At 38.4% G+C, this 14,875-nt stretch overlaps 1 protein-coding gene across 1 annotated transcript in view; it reads left to right on the top strand.

The window, feature by feature from the left end:
* Positions 1 to 14,875, top strand: part of STAB2 (stabilin 2) — a 104,215-nt gene that overhangs the window by 78,023 nt on the left and 11,317 nt on the right. The window contains exons 51-61 of the mRNA XM_070946614.1: positions 537 to 713; positions 841 to 933; positions 2,476 to 2,622; positions 4,524 to 4,580; positions 6,509 to 6,632; positions 8,307 to 8,456; positions 9,367 to 9,471; positions 11,243 to 11,350; positions 12,557 to 12,750; positions 13,248 to 13,389; positions 14,503 to 14,636. Coding sequence (XP_070802715.1) covers positions 537 to 713; positions 841 to 933; positions 2,476 to 2,622; positions 4,524 to 4,580; positions 6,509 to 6,632; positions 8,307 to 8,456; positions 9,367 to 9,471; positions 11,243 to 11,350; positions 12,557 to 12,750; positions 13,248 to 13,389; positions 14,503 to 14,636 — 1,431 coding nt within the window. The remainder of the gene's footprint in view (positions 1 to 536; positions 714 to 840; positions 934 to 2,475; positions 2,623 to 4,523; positions 4,581 to 6,508; positions 6,633 to 8,306; positions 8,457 to 9,366; positions 9,472 to 11,242; positions 11,351 to 12,556; positions 12,751 to 13,247; positions 13,390 to 14,502; positions 14,637 to 14,875) is intronic.

Here is a 14,875-nt window from a genome sequence, read left to right as displayed (position 1 = left end):
TGCATCAGGGTTGTGTTTAACCTTGGGGGGGGGGGGCTGGGAGGGCTGGCCTCCCCGGGCTCCATTTTTGCTGCCAGAGGGTGACAGGAGGCCGATGCAGCTAAAAATGGAGCCTGGGCGGGCCGTGCGCAGCCTTCCCAAGCTCCATTTTCACTGGCAGAAAGTTGCAGGAGGCCATCACGGCCGAAAACAGAGTCTAGCATGGCCGCGCACAGCTCTCCCGAGCTCCATTTTTGCAGGCAGAGGCACCACGGGCTGGTCCTTTACTGTTTCCAGGGCAAGCCCACAGATCTAAGCACCCCACGGGCCAAATGCGGCCCATAGGCCTTGAGTTTGACACCCCTGGTCTACATGGTTGACTTAGAGTTCAAAATCATAATTCTACTTAAATTGATTGGTAGCCTGTATGGTGGATATGCCTTAATTGACTGTTGATGTCAAAAAGACCCCATTCATTCTTTTCACTGTTTGCTTGATAAATTACATGCAAATTGTTTTGAGAAAGAAAATCAGATTTCTTCTTTGTCCTCTTTTAGAAGTCAGGATTGATAAATCTTATTAATGATCCTCTTCATCAGCCAGTTACTTTGTTCTGGCCCACTGACAGCGTAATCAGAGCTCTGCCAAAGGAACAGCAAGATGAATTATTCAAAATGTCAAACAAAGAGAAACTATTACAGTATTTGAAATTCCATGTTATTGGGAATGCTAAGGTAAGGAGTACTAAGGTCACAATTTATAAAATTTACAGATTTAGTTTTAAATTTATAAAATAAACACAATAGAACTTGTCTATTCTAAACGTGAATTTCCTCCATCTTTTCACTGTGTCTTCCACAGATTTTCGCTTATGCCCTCCCAAGCTCAGAGTCACTGAAAACACTTCAAGGTTCAGATCTTAGTGTGAAATGTGGTGATGGTGACACCAATATTGTGAGTATTTCTCATTTTTAAATAAGTTGATCCATATTTTTATTGTGCTTATCATTGTGCAGCATCATAAATAAATGTCAGTGTCAAATAAGTACAAAGGGCAATCAAATATTTTTATTCTACTTGTAGCAGCATAGAGGAAAAATATAACCAACATAGTTTGACCAAATGTCATAGGAGTCTATAAAGTCTTACCTCTGGCAATCAGGGTGTTATATCACCCTAGATTTCAAACAATCTCTGCAAACATTTATATGCCCTTGTCACTTCCCATTTTGACTATTGCAACATGCTCTACATGGGGCTGCCCTTGAAGAACATCTGGAAACTCCAATTGTTGCAAAATGCAGTGAACCACATGGTTTTGTGCAGACCTCGATGTGCACATGTATCACCTCTCCTGCGGGAGCTGCAATGCGGGAGCTGCATTGGTTGCCAATTTGCTTCCAGTTAGGGGTGGGTTCCACTTACCTTTACTACTGGTTTGCAACGGGAGCACGCGTAGATCGTCCAGGAAGGGCAGAACCTCCTGCCACCATTACTACCAGTTCACAAGAACCGGACCGAACCGGGAGCAACCCACCACTGCTTCCGGTGCAATTCAAGGCGCTGGTTGTCACCTTTAAAACCCTTCATGGCTTGGGAGCAGGTTATCTGAGGTTATCTGAGAGACCATCTCTTGCCGGTCATATCTACCCAACCCAGTAGAGTGAGGAGGCAAGAAATGTTGCGGGTCCCATCCCGTAGGGAGATATACCTGGTGGGACCCAGAAGAAGGGCCTTCTCCATGGTGGCTCCCTCTCTCTGGAACATCATTCCGCCAGAGATTAGAATGGCCCCCACTCTAACACTCTTCTGGAAGGCGCTAAAGACCTGGTACTGCCAGTGGGCCTGGGAAATGCAGAGTGGAATGGAGCCCATTAAATAGCTTATGTGATGTGTTGTCGCCAGGGTGGGAGGGGGGAGCTATACTATTTTATTAATTTATTATTTGATTATTTCCTTCTATTAGTTTTAATTTTTATATATGATATTTTTATATTCCTGTAAGCCACCTTGAGTCACCATGTGCGAATAGGCGGCAATATAAATTTTCTAAATAAATAAATTTACTTCTAGTAGAGAACAATGGCTCCACTTAATGACCATGACATTCACTTTACTACTGTGATGGTCCTTTAATAATCACTGCAGTCATAAAAATTGGATTCAACGACATGACGATCTTCTTTATGACCATCATGATTTATGACCCTAATGGGTAGGCTCCATTATAGTTTTAATTTGAGGAATGCCTGATTTCTTATTTTCAATATTTCTTACTCCTTTTTGGTGCTTTGCAAAAAGTTACTTACTCTAAAACAGAATTGTATGATGGAGAAATATATACATATAAGCTTTCTGTCTATAAACCATGCTGGCTAGATTATGGAAGTTTTATCCAGAAGTAAGAAAAGTACCAGGTTGATTAATTTAATCTTTTTCCCTAATCATGTCATATAGTTTTTATTAATATCATCATGAATTTATATCTATTTTTAGGGTGAATTGTTCCTTAATGATAGGAGATGCAAGATAATACAAAGGCATCTAGAGTTTGATGATGGCATTGCTTATGGGATTGATTGCATGTTAACTGATCCCATTCTTGGTGGTCGTTGTGACACTTTTATGACAACTGAATTTCCGGTCAGTCCTTCTAATGAAATGTTGTTGCCATTCCAGATATCACATGAATCCAATGCAGTTGCTTGCTTGCTTGCTTGCTTGCTATCCATCCATCCATCTATCCACCCATCCTGTCCCAGAACCAATAAAGCACTCCAAATTTGAAAGTAATTTTTTAAAAAAGTAATACATTATTCAAAAAGAGATTATTAGTCTTGCACAAATATATTAATAAAATATAATAACCAAAATGAAGATAATAAATTAATAATAACAATATCAACATTGTGTGATTGGCACTTATTTCAGTAGCTGCCCTATTATTTCTGGAACACCTTATATATATATAAACACATATTCATGCTTATCTATTTATTACTCATTGAGGCGCGGGGATTCATTCAATTATATTTATATATTCTTCTTTAATTAAAATATTTTGTACCCTCCAAAAAGTGTCCAATTTTTAAAATTGGTTATCTCTACTGTCTCTTAGAAAAAATTCAAAATGAGCTTCCTTTCCCACAGGAAGCATTATTTACAATTAATTTCCACAAGCTTGTTACAAATTTATCTGGACTCTTAATCGGGTTATAATTTTCTGTAATTAAAGTCTTAATTAGCATTGTGCTGTTTTTATTTTTTTTAAAGTTGTTAAGCTTGTAGTTAAAATTTTCTTTCATTAAGGATTGAAGGGAGAATTCACCTGGTGTTTTCAGACTTGGTGATCCAAATGTTTATAATAGTTAAAAAGCAGTTAACAAGCAATTTCTAGATGTAATTAGAAAAGAAAGCATGCTAAATTAAAGGCACCAATTGCAGTTTGAGTAAGATGACTAATCTCTCATCTTCCAGAGCTCTAAATTGGCCAGAGACTTCTGTCTTGCTGTTTCCTTGTTTAGGAGCAAATGTCTGAAACACTTGTGGGCATCTCCTCTTCTTATCCGGGGAGGTTTGAGGAGCCAATCTACTCTCTAGCTCTTTGGCACATCTCTGGCTCTGCTTTTAATGGGGCCATCTTCAGGCTGCCATTTTTTTTCCTCCAGAAGTCTTTGGCAAGATTTGGAAGTAGTTGGCCAATGCCTACTTCCAAAAGTTGAGCAAGAGTGACAGCTGGTTTCATGCTTAAGGTCATCCTGGAACTCCCAGTCTTCCATTTCCTAGTCTGGTATCTTTCACCACTACACCAAACTTGCTCTCGTTGCTATATAGGTGGTCATATTTAGACCAAGGGTTAAAATAGGTATGACGTTTCTTATGTCATTTGATCCTTCCTAGTTGTTTTGTTATTTAAAAAAACAACAGTATTTAAGTAGCCAATATGCTAGCTGTTGCTGTGGCCTAGCAAGAATAATTATCTTACCTATAAACGTGGAAAGCATTATGACTCAGTGGTATTAGATCCTATTATAAAGACAACTTGATGAAGTGCAGTGCTTTCTTTATCTTCATTTATCTTGTTTACTAGACTTGCTTTTTGAAAAATTCTCCATTATGCATTTGAGATTCCTTGTGGCATAGATTCTGCCAAATTCAACCAAAAGCATTGACGCCTCATCAGGGTAGGAAGCTGCGGTTTCCAACTTGTCAACTCTTCTTGTATTTCTCTGACAGTGATTTGTGCATTCCATACAGTTTTAACATGAACAAGACCGGTAAAACAAATATGCTGATTTTATGAAATTTTTGCAAATAGCAAGAGCTAGATTCTATATTGGCGTACGGAAATCACTATAACTATCTATACAAGAGCGTGATTGCAAAAATAAGGAGAAATTATGTCTGCTGTGTATTTCACAATGCTGGGTTGTGTAGCTCATGCATTAAGGCATTTACATTGTACGCATAAGGAAGTGTGTGCTTTTAAAAATTGGTAAATGTTAAGTGTTTGGTCTAAAGCATGTACTTTCCTTTCTCAATAGGGAGACTGTGTCAACTGTTTCAGGAATTATCAGTGTCCTGGTGGAAGTAAAATAACGGTAATTGTGACTCTACATTTTTTTACTCAATTTTTAAATAATCAACTGATTTTTAAAAAAAGGGTTTGGAGAAAGTGAATCAAACCCCCCAATTTCTATTTCTTTACCATATTTCCAAATTTCCTGATAAATCACTAAATATTGGTGGTAAATATCTGCTCCTATATGTGAAGATGAGCAGGGAGACATAAGAGGTTTTATATGCCTTCACATAGGATTAGTGTACCTTAAAGGCCAAAAAAAAAAAAAATCACTGCACAAATCCTCCCCAAATAATCGTGAAATCTGCGGGGAAAAAATCAGTACTAATTATTTGCAAACCATTATGATTTTATTATCCAGTCTTCTGTAGCCCTAGGACAGTGATGGTTAACCTTTTTGATGCCGAGTGCCCAAAGCACGCACACATGCACGTGAATGCACGCGTGCATGCCCAAACCCCCAAAATGCAATCAGAGCCCCCTACACATATGTGTGCATCCCCCTGCATGTGCCCAGCCCACCCGTGCTCCGTTTTGGCTTCCAGGTTGGTGCAGGAGGCTTTCCAGGCCCAAAACAGGGCATGGGGTTGCACATGCGTGCGAACCCCCAAAATGCAATGCGAGCTCCTCCAATGCATGCGCCCTGCACATGTGCCCTGCCCTGTGCTTGCAACCTGCCCTCTGCGCATGCACACGCATCCCCCTGCTTGTGCCCTGCGCATGTGCGGCAGAGACCCAAAGACCAGCTGGCCGGCGGGAGGCGGGCACGCATGCGTGGTAGAGCTGGGCTGGGGCAACAGCTGGCGTGCCCACAGAGAGGGCTCCGCGTTCCACCTGTGGCACTCGTGCCATAGGTTCACCATCATGGCCCTAGGATGTTGAAAGTGTTGGAGAAGAAAAAAAATCATACTATCTTCTTGTTCTGAACAAATCAGAGTGTGCAAAAGATTAAGTTGTTACTTTTCTTAGCTTTGTCCCATTTGGTTCCAATGTCAGCTTCTTTTAACTGGGCTCACATAGTTCACAAGGAGACTGGGAAACTATCAACGTCTCATGCAATGAGGAATAGCCAGCCAGTTTGTTGCACAGGCTGACCTTCATTAGGGTTGAGAGGGAGTGACTGGATCAAGTTTACTCAGCTGGCTTCCATGTGGAAGGAAGTCCTAGAACCTGAGTCTCCCTATTCCTAGTCCAACACCTTAACCAGTGGTGGGTTGCTCCTGGTTCGCACCGGTTCACAAGAACCGGTAGTAAAAATTTGTAGTAGTTCTGAGAACCGGTAATAACATTGGCTGGCCACTCCCCCGAACCAGTCCCCAGCCTGATCGCCGCTTGCTTAACCCGCCCACCTCATCAGAGGGTTTTTTTTTTTTACTTTTAAAAGCATTTTTTCTACAACCTCTTCAGCTGAAAAAATGCTTTTAAAAGTAAAAAAAAAAGCCTCTGATGATCTCGTGGCTCAGCTGGGATCGTCAGAGGCTTTTCAAAGCATTTTTTTTTACCACCTCTTCGGCTGAAGAGGTTGTAGAAAAAATGCTTTGAAAAGCCTCTGACAATCTCAGCTGAGTTGCCTGATTGGCAGAGATTTTTCAAAGCATTGTTTTCTGCAATCTCTTAAGGTTGTAGAAAAAATGCTTTTAAAAGTAAAAAAAAAAAAGTTAGCCATGCCCACCCAGTTACATTACCCCCCCACCAAGCCATGCCCACAAAATAAGCCACGCCCACAGAACCAGTAGTAAAAAAATTTAGAACCCACCCCTGACCTTAACCACTACACCATACGGTCTCACCTTACTAACAAAGTAAGTCCGTACATTGTTTGTATACAATAGGTTGGAATTCATGCCAACAGTCAGACAGAGATGTTTATGCCTTATGAGATGTTTATGCCTGCTAATACCCTGGTTGGTTAGTTTGTTTTCCTATTTCCATATACAAAATAATAAGGGAGACAAGCAGCAATGTGAATATACCATCGCTCACAGGACCCTGCCAGGCTGTCGGAGAAGTTGCTCTTTGGCAATGAGGATACCACAGTGCTGTAAAGGATTCTTTGGAAATAAATGCCAAGGTAAGTCTCTGCAATCTTAAATACTTGAACTTTATTGAAGGACTATGGATATCTATGTAGGGTTTTTAGCAGGTTTAGGAGTGGACATAATTCATATCTAGACAAAGAACAAGGGGAAGGTTGGTCCACTGTTCTAGTGAAAACTGGATCCTTCTTTAGCTGTCTAAAAAAATCCCCTGAAATATATTATCACATTTCTCCCACATGATGTCTATTTTGACCTTTAAGCAGAAAAGCTGGCAAGCCAACCATGTAGTATATGATAAAGACAGATGGTATTTTTTAAAAAAATCTAATAAAGTGAAAAGTTGTTTCTCCTGGTATATTCTTTTCATTATCATACATTGAAGTAAGTTTTAGAGGATTTTCAGCCTGTTTCAAAAATGGAGTAGGTGCTTGAGTAGTGGAGGCACTGAACCAAATGAAATTTGGAGAAACTTAAGTTAATAGTAGCCAAATCATCTTTCTTTTTTTTTAAAAAAAAAAATGTTGTTTATCTTAGATCATTTTGTTTAGATCAGCCATCCCCAAAATGATGTTCCTTGATTATGTTGCATTACAATTCCTTTCATCCTCAGTCAGTTTGGTCGTGCTGGTGAAACAAAATCAGGATTCTAGTGTAACACATCTAAAGAGGTCAGGTTGCAAAAGCTAAGGTTAAACTAATTGAAGATTTTTGTTCAGCAGATTCAATTCTTCGACTAAATTGATTGAGGTTTGGAGTGGGGGAATTGACCTATCTGAAATCAAGAGCTTCTGATCCCTTGTCTGTATAATTAACTTTTGAAGAGACTGAAAGGATTAATGCTCTTTGCCTTTTATTGGGCTAATTTCCATAATTAAAGTCAAGAAAGAATGTTGTTATAAAGAAAATGTATGTTGATTCCAGTGGGCATCTTATCTGCTTTTTACAGACTGAACTGAAGCTCTGCCCTGTATTATATCTTCATTTGAACTCTCTAAAATAATTTCAGAATGTTGGTGTGCTCATATACAAATACCAAACTCACCCTGAATGTAAATTCCTTGTGCCCAAAATGACATCCCCCATTGCTATGAGGAAAGTATCTGCAGGATCAATGTAGCCTCCAGCTTATAGAAGTGCAAAAGAGGTTTGTAAAAGTACCCAAAAAAGCAGAAAACCTGAAAGATTGAGCATTCTTAGTAGCCTTGGAATGCTAATAGACTACTAAAGTGACAAAAAAGGGTAAACAGTTAATACAATATAGTCCCACACTGCATTATTTTATTAAGGACAATCCCGTTATTGCAAATTGCTATGCCCAGTGTGTTGTATCTGATCCTCAGTTCTTGATATACTCTTTTGAGATGTTTAATGTCTGAAAAATAGGCTGGTGCAATTTTTAATTTCTCTATATTTTCCTGATAGAGATTGAAAATAATTTGAACTTTTGCTAAGGGAGATGAATGAGATATTCTGGGTCTGAAAATGGAGACTCTTCTTGTGGAACTAGAAATCCTAACTGACTAAGCTTTCACCAATTTAGTGGTCTCCAGATATCTTGGATTTCTGCCCATAGAATTGCCAGTCAGCATGGACTAAGGGATTATGGCAGTTAAATCCCAATGTATTATTGGAGGGCATAGATGGAATAATTTTTTCCTAAATCTATATGTGTAAGGATTGATTCATTGCCTTTTACTCCTGTTCAGCTTGCCCAGGAGGCCCAGAAGCTCCTTGCAATAACCATGGATACTGTGATGAAGGTTATGCTGGCACAGGAGAATGCGTTTGTAATGCTCCCTTCAATGGGACTTCATGTGAGCTCTGTATGCCAGGAAGATATGGCTTGGAATGCAAAAGTAGGTTACCTGTTGACTTACAGTTAAATAACAAATATACTGTAACATTGAGCCAGAGTAGGAGGACTTGCATGATTCATTGGATCAAATGTCTGACATAATCTAGGAGAGCTAACTTCACTTCTTCTAATCCAAACAGGAACATGATCCATAGCATATCTGAAACAAATAATGCAGGAATGCTACTGAACTAAATTTACTCTGTGCCTGGGTGGGAGATTGCTTGTAAACCTGCATATCTTGGATCCCATGGAAGATAAAATGAACATTTTTAAAAAAATAATGAAATGTCTAGATAGCTCTTAGGAGCTGAAGTCTCTCTATTGTTATCACTTTTTCCTCGTGTATTTGGGGTTTCCCCCCCAAAAAAAAATCTACAAAAAACTATAAAATGCTTTATGTATAAGCTCTCTGTATTTTAAATTTCTGACCTGCTCACAGGAATTTCTGTCACAAAGATTCTTTAAATTGTTATGCAGTTCCCATGCAGTTTTGGAAAAAGATAAATGTAGTTTACTTTGATTTCAAGGCTGTGGATTATCTGTCTCTGAATCACATTTTTCCCTTCAAATCTGTACACTACACTCTTATTTTCTAGAGTGTATTTTCTATTTTCAGGAGTTCTAGGACAGCCTTCATGCGAACCAGTAATGAGACCTACAATTCAGGACAAGGGAGCTTCATATATTCATCTTAGCAGGACTAGGAAATCTGCAATACAGACAGCTATTATAAATAGACCCTTAATACAAAGCCATATTTTAGATGATTGTTAATTTTCTAATTATTGGGATAATCGCCTTTTTTAAAGACTAACTAATAATCCTAAGGCAGAAGGCCAATTTATGAATTATGGTGAGTAGTCCATGTGGATCATTCTCCTAATAATCTAATAACGTTCTATCCATAGCCTGCGATTGTACAGCACATGGACAGTGTGATGAAGGAATTTCTGGATCAGGACATTGTTTCTGTGAAACTGGATGGACTGGACGGCTCTGTGAAACAGAATTAGGTCTGACTACAATATTTGATCATGTAAATCTGTTGCTTGTAGAGAACATTTTCATTTTGCTTTTGTCTTTTAGACTGGTCAAATGGCTAAATTATTTTCCTATGTTGATTTCTTGTATAGAACTTAAAGAAAACAATATTATTCTCATATTTTTATTGATATTGAAGTACTATGAGATAATTCATTGAAAATTAATTCCTATTTATTTATTTATTGGTTCTATTTATATGCCGCCCTTCTCCGGAGACTCAGGGCGGCTTACAATGTGTTAAGCAATAGCCTTCATACTTTTGTATATACCTGCTTAGTAGGGCTTTCGGGGCCCCCTAAGTGGTGTTCTTTTTTATACAAAGTCAGCTTATTGCCCCCACAGTCCAGGTCCTCATTTTACCTACCTCAAAAGGATGGAAGGCTGAGTCAAGCTTGAGCCTGGTGAGATTTGAACTTGCAGTAATTGCAGGCAGATGGTGCTACTTTAACAGCACTTAGTCAACTGTGCCACCAAGGCTCTTGCTATTGCTTCCTAAGGTAGATGAATGGATAGGTAGATTAATAGATTTGAACAACAATAGGGCAGCCTTTCCCAGTTTGATATCCTCAAGAGAATATAGTTCTGAAAGTTGCATTTCCCAATTTAATAGACTGGAAATGGATGAGTTATGGAGTATCTATACTACAACATTGATGCTTTGAGCAAGTGCAAAACAAAAGTAGTAGCACAACAAATACAAAAGCTATATGCAATTGGCTTATCAAAATCTGAGAAAGACAATATCAAAAAGTGTAGATTATCTGCATATTCTTCCTTCATCAGGAAAAGTAGTCAACCTTCCTAGTGCATTAGCTGGAGATCAGTGAGATGGTCAAGAATGCTCTTCCCTAAAAATCTTACAAATAAATTGGGTAGTAAGGTTACTATATTCAGTTACTCAGATTTATGTATCACAAGTGCCCGTAGCTTTTCAATAAAACTGGTTAAAGAAAAATCTGAAAAGCTAAATTTTTGGTTATAAGTGGCTGCTAAAGTCTTGATAGTCTGTTATGCAAATAATACTCAATTGTTATGTTTATATGTCATAAAAAACCAAATCTAGTATGAATTGATTTTAAATGTCAGGTTTTAAACAACTTATACATTGAGCAACCTGCTGTGATTCATGATTCTCATGTTATCTCACAAATCCTTTTTACACCCTTGTTTCCTACATAAGATATTATCTTTCCAGACAGTTCTGTGCTTTGTTGAGTAAATTTTGAAGGAATGGTCTACTATTAGAGTAATCATTGTCTACTTATGTCCAATAGAAACAACAGTTGTAAGATGGATGCCTCATACCAAGAAATAAACATTTGGACTTAATTAATTCACTTGAAAAAGACTTCTCTGTGCTGAAAAATCTGAATAAACTCTAGATAGCAGTAAAGAGAGTTTTATCTCTCCCTTCACAGCCATTTATTGTTTTTAGGGTTTTACAGCTAGATCTGATAGATAGACCTACAACTGAAACAAAACATCCTTCTTTTTACGATTAATGACAACTGTTCATCACAATGTATAAAGCAGAGACAAAACAGCAATAATTAAAGCAAACTTTTGCAATTGCATTTCATATATTTGAATTTCATTCAGCCAGTAAGCATGGAATCAATAAGGCTGCCCATTCTTTTTATCTTTCAAAATATTTATTTCACTCTTTTACTCTTTACTGTTAGATTTGAGATTCTGAGAAGAACATGAATTTAAATTATGGTTTTTAATTTTCCTTCACAGCTTCAACCCCAGTATGTTCACCCAGCTGTTCTGTCAATGCAGTATGTAGTGATGATGGTACTTGTCAGTGTAAGCCTTATTATACTGGGGATGGACTTACATGTACAGGTAAAAATTATCCTAAACACAAAATAAATATCAGCTGTTCCTCAAACTCGAGGAATGCATTTTTTCATTTATCTTTATCATTCCTGTGGAAATCTTTCTTCATAAAGTCCTGTTCCCCTCCACTCTTTCCCCATCCTTCCATGTAACACTCTAGAACCGTGATGGCGAACCTATGGCACGAGTGCCACAGGTGGCATGCGGAGTCATATCTGTGGGCACATGAGCATTGCCCTAGGTCAGCTCCAGTGCACATGGGTGCACTGGCCAGCTGATTTTCAGGCCTTCTGGGTCCACTGGAAATCGGGAAATGGGCTCTTTCTGGCCTCCAGAGGGCCTCTGGGGGGGAGGCCGTTTTTGCCCTCCCCAGGCTCCAAGAAAGCCTCTGGAGCCTAGGGAGGGCAAGAAATGGGTCTACCAGGCCCACCGGGCCATCATGTGCCAAAAGCGGGGGGAGCATGGGGGGGGGTCGGGGCACATTGACTTATGGGTGTGGGCACATGCATGCACAACCCCTCCACACTCCCCCCACTTTTGGCACGTGACAGCAAAAAGGTTAGCCATCACTGTTCTAGAATATGAAACTAACAGTATGTAGTCCACAAAGAAGTATTTTAGTGAGTTCTAGGTCAGCTTTCAAGAAAGAGTATATACACTTTATGAATGAAGAGAAACTGTATGCTTACTTGAACTGCTGGATTATAAAGTGTAATCTAAAAAACCGCATGCCACATGTGGATTCTTACCGAAAACAGCAGATGTTGTTCTATACTCCGATCATCTATTATTATGGAACAATATTTTGTTTAACCATCAGTTCTGATCATCGGGGCTAAATATCTTCAAACACAATAGAGGACTAGAAACTGTTGCTTCAAAGTTACTCTTGAGTGAGCTATGTAATGTTGAAAGTTATATAACCATTCTTATCTTTTGTTATTTCTGTTATCTTCTGTTTGATTGACATACTTGCTTTCGATACCGGATGGGAAATGTGCAGAACAGGGATGGGTAATCTTTTGATCTTTTTTTCCCTCTGGTTTTTGGAAGGAGTTTGTGGGTTTTCTTTGCTTGCTAAATTATGTTAAGTTTATTTATAAATTTATAAAATGACAGGAAACTTTTGTCACAAGGTTCCAAGGGCCCTCTGATGTAAATCTCCCTTTATTACTGTATAGAGGTTGACCTGTGCTTTTTTGCACTTCACAGCTGAGAAGCTTTGTAAGAAAAGCAACGGTGGCTGTCATAAGAATGCAAAGTGCGTACAAACTGATGTGAAAGTCAACTGTACATGTCAGAAGGGATACCAGGGAGATGGCTATACCTGCATGGCTATCAACCCTTGTACTGACGGACTCAATGGTGGATGTCACGAACATGCTTTCTGTACAATGACAGGACCAGTAAGTAGTATGTATTCAAACATTGCTGTAGAATTAGTTTCCCTATTTATATAAAGAAGCATGCATAGATGCCTGCAGATGAAGTTATCTAATATGCAAGAGTTTCCTAGCGAAAAATAAGTTCCTTGTAGACAGCCATCTGGTTAATCACCTTTTAGAGAGTTATACAGAATAATCCAACTAGGTTTACCCTGGATTTTGGCACAAAGTGTCTAATATAAACAGGAGACCAAAGCCAAAACATCAGAAGGACATTAGGTTGCCTATTCTTGAACTAGATCTATAGCAGAATAATAGACTTACTTATCAAAGAAAAACTGTTTTTAAGTTTTGCAAGTTTTGCAAGTTTTTAAAGCTTTGTAGTTTTTTACATTATCATGGGTATTTGAAATGTAGTTTTTGTTTTTAAATAGAAGTCCAAAACCAGCTCTAGTGACTTGTGACACAAAATCTATAAGTCAGTTGATATACTCAGTTATACTAAAATTTCCTTTCAGGATAAGCGTAAATGTGAATGTAAAGATAACTACATTGGGGATGGAATTGATTGTGAAGTAAATCAACTGCCAATAGACAGATGTTTACAGGACAATGGACAGTGCCATGCAGATGCTAATTGTGCCGACCTCCATTTCCAGGGTCAGTCTTCTAATTTAGAAATAGCTGAAAGCAACTTGTCTATGCTTCTTAATGATGCCAAATCTGAGAATTCTTTACAGTAAAGTGGTGGTTCTAATATGAAATAACTCAACAACAGTCAATCTTTATAGGTATTTTTTAAACAATAATTTGGTGACAATTTATTGTTTAAATAAATTGTCAGAGTCTACTCAGATCTACTCTCAGACAGAGTAGATCTGAGAGAGCAGATCTACTCTCGCACTATTCATGATAGTTCCATGCGTGCATATGCATATTACCAAAAATATTCAAAACAAAAATACCATATTTTTGGGACTATAAAATGCACTTTTTTTGTCTCCCAAAAGGGGGTGAAAATGTTTGTGTAACTCATAGACTGAATATTGCCGAAGCCCCAACCACTCACCGGCCATTTTTTTTGCCTCCTCATGGTCCATTTTCAGGTCTTTTTCAGGCCTTTTTTCAGCCCGTTTTTGGAAAAAACAGCCTGAAAAAAGCCTCAAAAACAGGCCAAAAAAAGCCTCAAAAACAGACCAAAAAAAGCCTAGAAAACGGGCAGAAAAAAGCCTCAAAAATGGGCCAAAAAAAGCCTAGAAAATGAGCAGAAAAAAGTCTTGAAAATGGGCCAAAAAAGGCTGGAAAAGGCCTGGAAAAAGGCCTGAAAATGGGGCCCGCAGAGGCCAAAAACTTTTTTTGTTGATTTCCTCTTTTAAATTTAGGTACATCTTATAGTCAGGTGTGTCTTATAGTCCTAAAAATATAACATTCAGGTGTAGAATATGCACCTTGTTACAACATGGACACATATGAATTTGATACAACCATGTCTAAATACGCATAAAGTGTGTGCATCAGTCCCCAGAGTATCAAGACTAATGAATTACTGTATTATCTGTATAGATTTTTGAGATATCAAAGAGAGCCAACATTTTATATAATCATATTGTCAGGATATACCGAAGCTGGTATGAAATATGAAATTGTGCAAAGGAAATACTTCACTTTCTTGTCTTTACAAAGCAACACCATTTATATCTGATGTTTTCCAACTTTTTATAAATCATCATGTCTGGAAACCCCTAAATATTTTTGCATCTTTCTTCTCTGCAGATGCTACAGTTGGTGTTTTTCACGTACGCTCTGCAAAGGGGCAGTATAAATTGACTTTTGCTGATGCAAATAAGACTTGTGAAGATGAAAGTGCTACAGTAGCTACGTACACTCAGCTCTTATATGCTCAGAAGGTAAGAATGCTTATTTATCCTGGAAAATATGCATGGTATTGGATGAGAATGTCCCACAAATGCTTTTTCAAGAGACAACCGGACTTTCTGTTTTTTCTTTGAAGACGTTTTGCTTCTCATCCAAGAAGCTTCGTCAGCTCTGAAGAACCTCTTCGATGAGAAGCAAAATGTCTTAAAAGAAAAAAACAGAAAGTCCGGTTGCCTCTTGAAAAAGCTCCTTTGGAACAACCATGGATGAC

The sequence above is a fragment of the Pituophis catenifer genome, unplaced genomic scaffold, assembly GCF_029215685.1.
Source record: "Pituophis catenifer annectens isolate HBS135680 unplaced genomic scaffold, rPitCat1.0.hap2 SCAF_7, whole genome shotgun sequence".
Taxonomy (NCBI): Eukaryota; Metazoa; Chordata; class Lepidosauria; order Squamata; family Colubridae; genus Pituophis; species Pituophis catenifer.
The sequence above is the reverse complement of the archived record's forward strand: the minus strand, read 5'-3'. Positions and strand labels throughout refer to the sequence as shown.